The sequence below is a fragment of the Salvelinus namaycush genome, chromosome 38 (assembly GCF_016432855.1).
Source record: "Salvelinus namaycush isolate Seneca chromosome 38, SaNama_1.0, whole genome shotgun sequence".
NCBI lineage: Eukaryota > Metazoa > Chordata > Actinopteri > Salmoniformes > Salmonidae > Salvelinus > Salvelinus namaycush.
The window spans coordinates 2,472,467-2,484,571 of NC_052344.1; the positions used below are offsets into that span (position 1 = coordinate 2,472,467).

General features: G+C 48.7%; 1 protein-coding gene across 1 annotated transcript in view; it reads right to left on the minus strand.

The window, feature by feature from the left end:
* Window positions 1-3,554: 3,554 nt before the first annotated feature.
* Window positions 3,555-12,105, minus strand: part of LOC120031780 (cadherin EGF LAG seven-pass G-type receptor 1-like) — a 119,489-nt gene continuing 110,938 nt past the window's right edge. Inside the window, exons 29-38 of the mRNA XM_038977600.1 lie at window positions 11,861-11,973; window positions 11,492-11,571; window positions 11,068-11,194; window positions 10,581-10,706; window positions 10,396-10,490; window positions 7,866-7,972; window positions 7,548-7,706; window positions 6,975-7,241; window positions 6,480-6,759; window positions 3,555-4,738 (exon numbers count right to left, since the gene is read on the minus strand). Coding sequence (XP_038833528.1) covers window positions 4,714-4,738; window positions 6,480-6,759; window positions 6,975-7,241; window positions 7,548-7,706; window positions 7,866-7,972; window positions 10,396-10,490; window positions 10,581-10,706; window positions 11,068-11,194; window positions 11,492-11,571; window positions 11,861-11,973 — 1,379 coding nt within the window. The 3' untranslated portion in view covers window positions 3,555-4,713. The remainder of the gene's footprint in view (window positions 4,739-6,479; window positions 6,760-6,974; window positions 7,242-7,547; window positions 7,707-7,865; window positions 7,973-10,395; window positions 10,491-10,580; window positions 10,707-11,067; window positions 11,195-11,491; window positions 11,572-11,860; window positions 11,974-12,105) is intronic.

Here is a 12,105-nt window from a genome sequence, read left to right on the forward strand (position 1 = left end):
TGAGCATGTTTGGGATGCTCTGGATCGACATGTATGACAGAGTGTTCCAGTTCCCGCCAATATCCAGCAACTTCGCACACAGCCATTGAAGAGCGGGACAATATTCCACAGGCCAGAATCAACAGCCTGATCAACTCTATGCGAAGGAGATGTGTTGCGCTGTAGATGAAATACCCAAAGCTGAAAAAGCCGAGAGGCTTGCCTTGGAATTCAGGTCTGAGATGTGGATAATTCTGCCTGATTTTTAGGTGGGTTATAAAGTACACGAGGAAAATGTGTGATAAAACATGTGGCGTTACTTAGCAATTGAAACCATAACAAATGGTTTCCCAGCCTGTTTTGGTAAAAAAATAGGGCTGTAGAAATGTAACCACTCAAAATCATATCCAGAGATATGGATGCAAAGACTGACCATCTATGATATCAAAATTATAGTTTTAACCATGTTATGAGACTGTACACCGTGTTTGTTTAAATGTACAATGTTTACAAACAGTGGAGAAAAACAAGCTTATATACACTGCTCAAAAAAATAAAGGGAACACTTAAACAACACAATGTAACTCCAAGTCAATCACACTTCTGTGAAATCAAACTGTCCACTTAGGAAGCAACACTGATTGAGAATAAATTTCACATGCTGTTGTGCAAATGGAATAGACAAAAGGTGGAAATAATAGGCAATTAGCAAGACACCCCCAATAAAGGAGTGGTTCTGCAGGTGGTGACCACAGACCACTTCTCAGTTCCTATGCTTCCTGGCTGATGTTTTGGTCACTTTTGAATGCTGGCGGTGCTTTCACTCTAGTGGTAGCATGAGACGGAGTCTACAACCCACACAAGTGGCTCAGGTAGTGCAGCTCATCCAGGATGGCACATCAATGCGAGCTGTGGCAAGAAGGTTTGCTGTGTCTGTCAGCGTAGTGTCCAGAGCATGGAGGCGCTACCAGGAGACAGGCCAGTACATCAGGAGACGTGGAGGAGGCCGTAGGAGGGCAACAACCCAGCAGCAGGACCGCTACCTCCGCCTTTGTGCAAGGAGGAGCACTTCCAGAGCCCTGCAAAATGACCTCCAGCAGGCCACAAATGTGCATGTGTCTGCTCAAACGGTCAGAAACAGACTCCATGAGGTTGGTATGAGGGCCCGACGTCCACAGGTGGGGGTTGTGCTTACAGCCCAACACCGTGCAGGACGTTTGGCATTTGCCATAGAACACCAAGATTGGCAAATTCGCCACTGGCGCCCTGTGCTCTTCACAGATGAAAGCAGGTTCACACTGAGCACATGAGCACATGTGACAGACGTGACAGAGTCTGGAGACGCCGTGGAGAACGTTCTGCTGCCTGCAACATCCTCCAGCATGATCGGTTTGGCGGTGGGTCAGTCATGGTGTGGGGTGGCATTTCTTTGTGGGGCCGCACAGCCCTCCATGTGCTCGCCAGAGGTAGCCTGACTGCCATTAGGTACCGAGATGAGATCCTCAGACCCCTTGTGAGACCATATGCTGACACATGCACATTTGTGGCCTGCTGGAGGTCATTTTGCAGGGATCTGGCAGTGCTCCTCCTTGCACAAAGGCGGAGGTAGCGGTCCTGCTGCTGGGTTGTTGCCCTCCTACGGCCTCCTCCACGTCTCCTGATGTACTGGCCTGTCTCCTGGTAGCGCCTCCATGCTCTGGACACTACGCTGACAGACACAGCAAACCTTCTTGCCACAGCTCGCATTGATGTGCCATCCTGGATGAGCTGCACTACCTGAGCCACTTTTGTGGGTTGTAGACTCCGTCTCATGCTACCACTAGAGTGAAAGCACTGCCAGCATTCAAAAGTGACCAAAACATCAGCCAGGAAGCATAGGAACTGAGAAGTGGTCTGTGGTCACCACCTGCAGAACCACTCCTTTATTGGGGGTGTCTTGCTAATTGCCTATAATTTCCACCTTTTGTCTATTCCACTTGCACAACAGCATGTGAAATTTATTGTCAATCAGTGTTGCTTCCTAAGTGGACAGTTTGATTTCACAGAAGTGTGATTGACTTGGAGTTACATTGTGTTGTTTAAGTGTTCCCTTTACTTTTTTGAGCGGTGTATTTTGGGTTTTCAAGGAGTGTGACAGTTGAACTAAGCTCTTGAGGCATTTCTAAGTGATATTCTTCAAGAATCAATGCGTACATATCATTAACTCACAAGTGTATTTAGCGACTTTAAATGCCCTTTTAAAGGGTGCTGTTGAGTGTCACCATTTAAGCCAGGGCCAGGGGTTTTCCCTGACCTCCTCACCTGGTAAGGAACAACTCTGGGTCATAGTTAAAGTCTATATAACTAGGAACCAGTTTTTTCTTTCTGGGTCAGGGCCCATTTTCACAAGGTGTCTCTCAGAGCAGGAGTGCTCATCTAGGCTCAGGTCCTCCCCGTCCTCTGAAGCTAAGCAGGGTCGGTCCTGGTCGGTCCCTGGATGGGAGACCAGATGCTGTTGGAGGGCTAGTAGGAGGCACTCTTTCCACTGGTAATTTTTTTAATAATATCCCAAATGCCTCAGTGATTGGGGACATTTCCATGTGTAGGGTGCCACCTTTCGGATGGGACGTTAAACGAGTGTCCTGTCTCTCTGTGGTCACTAAAGATCCCATGGCGCTTATCGTAAGAGCAGGGGTGTTAACCCTGGTGTCCTGGCTAAATTCCCAATCTGGCCCTCATGGCCACCTAATCATCCACAGCTTCTCCTAATTAATCTCCTTTCCCCTGTAACCATTCCCCAGGTCATTGCTGTAAATGAGAAAGTGTTCTCAGTCAACTTACCTGGTAAAATAAAATCCATATAACCCATTATGATATAAAATACAAAACTGATCCAAGATCAGCAATCCTATCCTAAGACGCTTTGTGAATACGGGTCAGGTCTCAATCAGGACACATTCCTGCTCCTCCTCCTTCTCATCATCAATACTCATTGCTTAAACCCCAGGTCATCTATTCCATAAACTTATGGAGCCATTTGTCAGAGAACGACTAAGAAAGTGTGATTAAATACCTCAACTCTTTATCAGGGTGTCAGGAAAAACTCAACGCACTTCAAAAATGTCTCTTCTATTACACACTGACTTTGCCCCTGTCAAGTGGATAACAAAGTGTGTGTGTGAGTGAGAAAAAGTACGGTACCCCGGAACCACACTGGAAGGGTCACACACAGCAGGACTGGTAAGCACCCTTGTTTCATAAAGGATTAGCCCTGGACCTCAGTCACTGTCTGGACTTTGGACCCCACAGCAGACAGTCCATCAGCCAGCCAGACATACACTCCCAGTTGTGCCTGGCACAGCACAGGACAGTATCAAGGAGTGTAAAGAGACAATACATTCCTTGGACAGTGTAATGATATACAGGGAGAGTCATTGAAGACATAGCTACACTGCCTTTTAAGGAAAAATTCCATCTCTTTTCTTTCCTCCGTTACCTCGTTCACAGTTATCCTCATTTCACTGATTTATCTCCCTCCTTAAGCGTATTTCTTATTTTTCTTTTTGTAATTCGTCTGAGGTCGGAATTCAGACAGCTTAAAAAAAAATCAACATGTCATCTTTAATTTGACAGTTACAATCAATGTTTTTTCCAGTGTCTTGAAACCATAAAAATAAATATACATTTGTTACAAAACCATCCCAGTGTCTTTGCTCATACAAAAAAATCACATTTTGTACATGATAGGAAGTGTTGTAAAGGTATTACTTGTGTAGTGGTTAGCGTGACATTAGAGATTCCATACCATATATGTACTGCAGTGGTTACCTACTTTGGGAAGCAGAATAATGGGTGTGTGCTGCTGACCTGTATTCAAATGTTTTCTTTAAAATACTCCATTTTTTGGGGGGGCATTCCTGAAGTACCAGATGGGTTGGGTTTGCACAGTGATAAGGCACAGGTTTGCTAGTCTGAGCCACAGAATAACATTTCATATTACAGCGTGTGATTTCTCCACAATCAGAAATGATTTCTAGAATTGTTGTTTTTACAAAAGCATTTTCTTTTCAATTTACAAACATGTATTTTTATCTCTCATCCATGATGACACAGTTCAAATACAAAATATAGATTTTTTTTTTGAAATATCTACATATTAATTACACTCTAAACACACTGGGTGAAAGGCTATATTCCTCTTTCTATGAGTAGCTTGGAGGAACAGGGCACTTGGTAAGTCTCTTGAGTTTCTCCTGAACTTCCTGTAGGCCTCTATAGGATTTGTAGTCTTTGAAGTCTTTCTCTGGACTACAACTGACTGTACCAGCACACAGTGGTCATATATCCATACATCCGTATCTGTATCAGCCCTGAGGCTCTTGAGTCTGTCCAACCAATGTGAGTCACTCATTCTGGGGGATGGACTCTTTCTTCACCTCCTATTTAGTGGTTTGGCACAGGAGGTTCCATTAGTCCAGTAGGTAGTCCGACCCATATCTTCCCTTTTCTTTAGTTTAGTCCGGCAGGCGTGGCTCTGAAGGAATACTGCACTCCTTAGGAGATGAAGGTGAGAGGTCAAGGGTGAGAGGTCACTTCTCCATTGCACATGGGCATGATACCTTCTCTCCTTTTCTTTATGCCTCTCTTTCCTCCTTTACTCTCTTGTTCCTTTATTCTCCTCCTCTCCTCTACTCCAGAGAGAGGTCATCTTTTCTCCTCTCATAAGGGCAGAGAGACTCTGGTTTTCCTGCTGGGTCAGATTGAAGTTTCATTACTGCCGCTGTTCCGGGAGAGAGAAAGGGAGGGAGGGAAGGATACAGGGAGGGAGGGAAGGATACAGGGAGGGAGGGAAGGATACAGGGAGGGAGGGAAGGATACAGGGAGGGAGGGAAGGAGACAGGGAGGGAGGGAAGGAGACAGGGAGGGAGGGAAGGAGACAGGGAGGGAGGGAAGGAGACAGGGAGGGAGGGAAGGAGACAGGGAGGGAGGGAAGGAGACAGGGAGGGAGGGAAGGAGACAGGGAGGGAGGGAAGGAGACAGGGAGGGAGGGAAGGAGACAGGGAGGGAGGGAAGCATAGAGGGAGGGAGGGAAGGATACAGGGAGGGGAGGGAAGGATAGAGGGAGGGAGGGAAGGATACAGGGAGGGAGGGAAGCATACAGGGAGGGAGGGAAGGATAGAGGGAGGGAGGGAAGGATACAGGGAGGGGAGGGAAGGATACAGGGATGGAGGGAAGGATACAGGGAGGGGAGGGAAGGATACAGGGATGGAGGGAAGGATACAGGGAGGGAGGGAAGGATAGAGGGAGGGAGGGAAGCATACAGGGAGGGAGGGAAGGATACAGGGAGGGAGGGAAGGATACAGGGAGGGAGGGAAGGATACAGGGAGGGAGGGAAGGATACAGGGAGGGAGGGAAGGATACAGGGAGGGAGGGAAGGATACAGGGAGGGAGGGAAGGATACAGGGAGGGAGGGAAGGATACAGGGAGGGAGGGAAGGATACAGGGAGGGAGGGAAGGATACAGGGAGGGAGGGAAGGATACAGGGAGGGAGGGAAGGATACAGGGAGGGAGGGAAGGATACAGGGAGGGAGGGAAGGATACAGGGAGGGAGGGAAGCATAGAGGGAGGGAGGGAAGGATACAGGGAGGGGAGGGAAGGATAGAGGGAGGGAGGGAAGGATACAGGGAGGGAGGGAAGCATACAGGGAGGGAGGGAAGGATAGAGGGAGGGAGGGAAGGATACAGGGAGGGGAGGGAAGGATACAGGGATGGAGGGAAGGATACAGGGAGGGGAGGGAAGGATACAGGGATGGAGGGAAGGATACAGGGAGGGAGGGAAGGATAGAGGGAGGGAGGGAAGCATACAGGGAGGGAGGGAAGGATACAGGGAGGGAGGGAAGGATACAGGGATGGAGGGAAGGATAGAGGGAGGGAGGGAAGGATACAGGGAGGGGAGGGAAGGATAGAGGGAGGGGAGGGAAGGATACAGGGAGGGAGGGAAGGATACAGGGATGGAGGGAAGGATAGAGGGAGGGAGGGAAGGATACAGGGAGGGGAGGGAAGGATAGAGGGGAGGGAAGGATAGAGGGAGGGAGGGAAGGATACAGGGAGGGAGGGGAGGATAGAGGGAGGGGAGACATGCTGGGTTAGATGTGTGCAGGTAGGGATGCAGGCTAACACCACTAGACAGTGTACAACCACGTGCAGCATTCATATGTGGGATGGGAACTTTCATTCATACGGTACATATAGACCACAGCGAAATATGTCCTCATGTGATAACTTCACCTAACGCATGCAGGTCAGCATCAATAGACTCCATGGTCAACAGATGCATGTCATTAAAGTGTCGATAATGAAATGCCATTCAGATGCGATCTGACATGAAAAAAAATCTTCATCCTTCACTATGTAGGCTCAAAGGAATCATTCATCACTTCACGCTACATTCTCTGCTCCATTGAGAAACACCACACACAAGAATTACACCATGACATCATCATCACGCGACTACCCACTCACTCCGAGTCTGATTCGTTGCCTCCGTTGGTCGCCATCGCCTGCATGCTCATAGCGACGCCCCCATTCTGTGGTAATTGTGGCCGTGGGGCAATCGGCGGCTTGATGATTGCGCTGTTGCCCACAGACACGGGGTGCACCCCGTCGTCGGAGGCCACGGAGGGGCTCTTGGACGGAGGGATGATGGGGGGACGGTTGTAGTCACTCAGCTTCTCCCGCAGTCGGTTCTTCATGTTCTTGTCGGTCAAGGGAGGAGGGTACGTGATCTTGTTCTTCAGGATGCCTGCGATGGGAAGAATACAGAACCTTTTTACATTTGTTTGAGGTGTAATAACACAACTTTCACAAATGCATAAAGACCCAGTCACAGGGCCAATGTATTGTATGCTTGGATGAATGATTGAATGAACAAACAAACGAGTGAGTGAATGAACAAACACACAAACCAACCAACCAATAAAAAACGAAACAAATAAAAGGAATGTCTACATCTCTCACCCTTCTTCGGCTCAGGCTGGTGGGTGCCCAGGCTGGGAGGCCCATTGGAGGGTAGACTGAGAGGTCCATTCTCCCTAGTGGGGGTCTCCCGGTCCTGCGGTGTCTCTCCTCTCTCTCCTACGTGGTTGTGTTTGTTCTCCTGGTGCAGCTCCACGTTCACCTTGGTCTCCACCCTCAGCCGTCCTGCACCCCCAGGATCCTCGCTGTCACTGGCTGTCATCGCCTCCTTGGGCCAGTGAGGCTTCACATGATTGGACACTGCTTCCACTAGGGTCAGAGGAGGAAGAAACATGAGCCAATCAGTATTTTGGTTGTAGCTAGTACTACCATACCACAGTACAATAATAAATATGTTGATAACACTGTTGATAACACGGTATAATGCACCATAATCCAGTTCTAACGTATTCTAATACGTATATCATCTTATCAGTGAGTCATTAAGAATGAATAATAAAACTAAACGAGAGAAACTGCAGTGCTTTCTGAGCAGTGAGACCATGGATGTTTTGGGTAACTGATAGGTTCCCGGGTTAGGTTGAGGGGTGTTTTGGATTAGAAATGGATGGCTACCTTTGATGCTGTGCCCTTTAGGTGTGCTGTGTAGAGGCGGTCTCTCGTTGTTCCACTTGGGCTTGATGTCCATGTCATCATCTTCGCTGTCAGAAGAGTGAGACGAGGCATAGGACGAGCTGTGTTCATCTACAGACAACTCACTGTCCGAGTCCGAGTCTGAGTGGGACCAAAAGACAAAAAGAGAGAAAGAGCAACACATGAAGGCATTATGCAGACACCCAGCTCACTGCTGTGAAGACAGCACCCCATCTCCATCAACTCATATAAAAAGGACAGTTTGATGGAGGTTTTGAATCAGATCCCGATACGGCTTACCGTCTCCTCCTTTAGTGCCGTTCCTGTGGAACAGAGGTCCGTCCAGGTCGGCGTGTCCTGCTTTAGCTGTCCCTGACGATGCGCTGTGCTTCTGGCCAGAGTCACCCCTACATCAGAGAGCAGGCCAACACACAGGTTAGTTACACAGCTAGGTGGAATCACGGTGGAGCCTTTCGACTTACTGTAGAGCTGCAGAAGAACTGATGACGAAATACATTTTTATTCTACTTTATACCCCTTTTCCTCCCCAATTTCGTGATATTCAATTGGTAGTTACAGTCTTGTCCCATTGCTGCAACTCCCGTAGGGACTCGGGAGAGACGAAGGCCGAAACACGACCCTGTCAAACCGCACTGCTCATTGACGCACTGCTCGCTTAACCCAGTAGCCAGCCGCACCAATGTGTCGGAGGAAACACCGTTACACCTGGCGACCGTGTCAGTGTGCATGCGCCCGGCCCGCCACAGGAGCACGATGGGACAATAACATCCCTGCCCGGCCAAACCCTCCCCTAACATGGACGACCCTGGGCCAATTGTGTGCCGCCTCATGGGTCTCCCAGTCGCGGCCGGCTGCGACACAGCCCGGGATGGAAGTAGTGATGCCTCTAGCACTGCGATGCAGAGCCTTAGCCCGCTGGGCCACTCGGGAGGCCTTGATGAGGAACTTCACCTGGGCATTGGATAAAGTGGAATCCCCCCCTTTTCTCTCTTTTCCCTGAACATAATGTAAAAGTCATACCTTTTCCAAACTCTTAAATATTGAGACATTAGCCAGAGGGCCTACAACAATACTGTACTGTAGCTCACCTGTCTGATGCCTTCTGATCTAAGAGTTAGGCTTGCTGGGGCTGGAGCCTAGCTGACTGCCAGAGGCCAACTGTGTGTTTCTGAAATATTCTACCAGGTACTGTATATACCTCCCTCCTCCAGCCAGACACTCCCCACCTGCTGGGCTTAGAACTAGTTGACCTGTGTATGTGTGTGTGTGTGTGTGTGCTTGTGTGTGTGTGTAGGTGTGTTGTCTATTTTTGTATGCTTGCATGTTTGACAAACTGCTGTGTTAAGCTGAGCCATGCTTTGCCTGCATGCGCGTGAAATAATATTCAGAAAGGTAGAAAAACAGTCACGAAACCACAGAGAGCGAGAGAGAGAGAGAGAGAGAGAGAGAGAAAGAAAGAGAGAGACAGGGCTCAGAGATGCTGTGGAGGCTGCTACTAGGGTTAGTGTGGAGAGAGAGAAAGAGAGAGAAAGAGAGAGAGAGAGAAAGAGAGAGAGATGGCTCAGAGATGCTGTGGAGACTGCTACTAGGGTTAGTGTGGAGAGAGAGAAAGAGAGAGAGAGAGAAAGAAAGAGAGAGAGAGATGGCTCAGAGATGCTGTGGAGGCTGCTACTAGGGTTAGTGTGGAGAGAGAGAAAGAGAGAGAGAGAGAAAGAGAGAGAGATGGCTCGGAGATGCTGCTACGGATATAGGTATCCTGTGTGTGTGTATTTGTTTTCTCTCCTTCTACCCAGTCAGTTTTTTTCTCTCTCCCCCCCCCCCCCCCCCCCCCTCTCCTCTCTCTCTTATGTTTTGGTGCCTACATCTCACTTTGTCCGTAATTATGTGAGTATGTATTGTTGTGGTTCATGACTGTTTGTTTGTTGGTGGGAAAAGGGGGTACAAAGCCTAGTCGCCCATGGGCCTACATTACCCGTAGGAATACTATGTCTAAGTACCCTAGTTAGAACTGGGCGGACCACCCACTGTATTTTATTGGTTAGTTAGCTCACTGTTCTAGAAGCAGGTAAGTCTAGCTTAGGAGTGTTTTTGGATATTGATTTTTCTTTCCTTGGGTCCAGCTCAGCCACTTTTTCCCACACCCCATTACCGTGTGTTTAAAATAAACCTGAAGTGTTTGACGGTAGGTTTAAATTGTCTGTGGATTTCTTTTAGTTCTCACGGTTCCTTTTCGCTATTATGATTTGCATGAGTTATGTTACGGGTCTCGTTTCCATCCCCCCTAGACTGCAGGGCCAAAGGGACTCGTAACAGATGCTGTGGAGGCTGCTACTAGGGTTCGTGTGGAGAGAGAGAGAGAAAGAGAGAGAAAGAGAGAGAGAGAGAAAGAAAGAGAGAGAGAGAGAGAGAGAGAGAGAGGAGAGAGAGAGAGAGAGAGAGAGAGAGAGAGAGAGAGAGAGAGAGAGAGAGAGAGGAGAGAGAGAGAGAGAGAGAGAGAGAGGGAGAGAGAGAGAGAGAGGAGGGAGAGGAGAGAGAGAGTGAGAGAGGAGGGAGAGGAGAGAGAGAGAGAGAGAGAGAGAGAGAGAGAGAGAGAGGGAGAGAGGAGGGAGAGGAGAGGAGAGAGAGAGTGAGAGAGAGAGAGGAGGGAGAGGAGAGGAGAGAGAGAGAGAGAGATGGCTCAGAGATCAAAAGAGTAACAGAGAAAAAAGAGAGATCCAGACAGACGGGACAGACAGTTGCCACAGCCATGCGGCAGCCACCGCGCTAGCCGAGTGTGTAAGGGAGGTAGCCGCTGTGGCTTTTGGCTGACCTGACGGCACTCTCCAGAGAAACAGCGGACTCCCCAATGGCTGACCTGTACAGAGGACCGTCCTCAGTGTATGTGTTGTTACAGTTCAGAGACCGCTGGAGGGTGGAATGGAGGAGAAAGAAACCAGTCAGTACTAGACAGTCAAGACATCTCTTCTGTGTGCGTTTCTCCGTGTGCACACTTACAGTGAGTAGAGACGCTCTGGTAGTGCTGGACTCATCCGGTGAAGCCTTCTTCCCAGTAAAGACATTCTTCAGATTCTTCCTCACTTCTTTATTAAAGATCACATGGAAGAAGAAGATGAAGATGCCCTATAAGGAGACAGAGAGAGAGGGTCAGTGAAAGCCTTTACAAAAATCCATTCTCTTCACTGATATTAGGCCAGGGCCTGCATTCACATATTGTCTCAGAGTAGGAGTGCTGATCTAGGATCAGGTCCCCCCCTGGCAATGTAATCTTATTCATTATGATCTAAAAGGCGAAACTGATCGTAGATAAGACGCTTTTATGAATGCAGGCCCTGGCCTAATATCAGTGAAGAGAATGGATTTTGTAAAAACTGTTGATCACTGGTGTACAGTAAGGCTGAGAGTTTTAGCCTCTAGTCGAGTGAATGACATTGGACTGTACAGCCTGACCCATGACCTTTAACCCCGAGCCCTGTCCCCTCACCTGCAGACAACTGAAGATGGCGAACAGGTAGTGGAAGGTCATGACATCACTGTTGACGGCCATGAGGCCCAAAAGCCAGGTGGCGCTGATGAGCAATAGGAGCAGGAAGGCCATCCTCAGAGCAGGACTATGTAGAGGGAGGGAGGGAGGTAGGGGGAGAGACTCAGATTATAACACACACAGTCACCTGCATGTATGCACACACACACACAACATAAAACACACATGCACACACTCATACACACCCACACAGTCGCGCATCCACAGACACACACGTAAATCCTACTAATAGACGGTTCGTGTAACATTGGTGTAGCTCAACAATGGAATGTAGAGAATGGCCTTTGATATCCTTCACCTCAAGTGTGTGTGTGTGTGCGTGCGTATGTGTGTGTTGGTGCCCTGCGCCTGTAATAACACTTACATGGCTCCAGACTTCTGGAAGGACCTCTGCCTGCGTCCACAGGACGCCTTAGCTGCCAGTACAAAGATGACGATGTTGACCTGAGAGAGAAGGAGAGAGACAAGCATTAGAACCATGGCAGACAACAGGATAATTCACTTACAGTCAACAACAGATACACTCAAGACCTCAAACTGCAAATCACTCATTAACACAGGCATTTAATTCACTAAGGAATTAGAGAGGGAGAGAGAGCAAAGGAAGCACAACAATAAGAGGAAAGGGCAAGGAGAGAAGAACGAGCAGAGAAAGAGAGAAGGAAGAACGCAACATTGAAAATCTATCGCCATTAGAGGTTAAAAAAAGGCACCATTTATCTCAGGCACTCACCAGGACGACTACAGAGATGGGCCCTGCGAAGCTCCAGATGAGGGTGTCGTGGACAGAGAGCCAGCAGAAGTCTGGGTTCCCATAGCCCTGAGGGTCAAGACCCACTGCCAGACCTGAGGAGGGGAGAACCAGAGAAACACATCAAGACCGTGTTAGCTACAGGCCTACTGTGAAGTGTGAGCATCACCTGCACTGGGACAATAATACAGAGTTGCACTGTGCAGGAATTCTTTCTTCATTCAAAT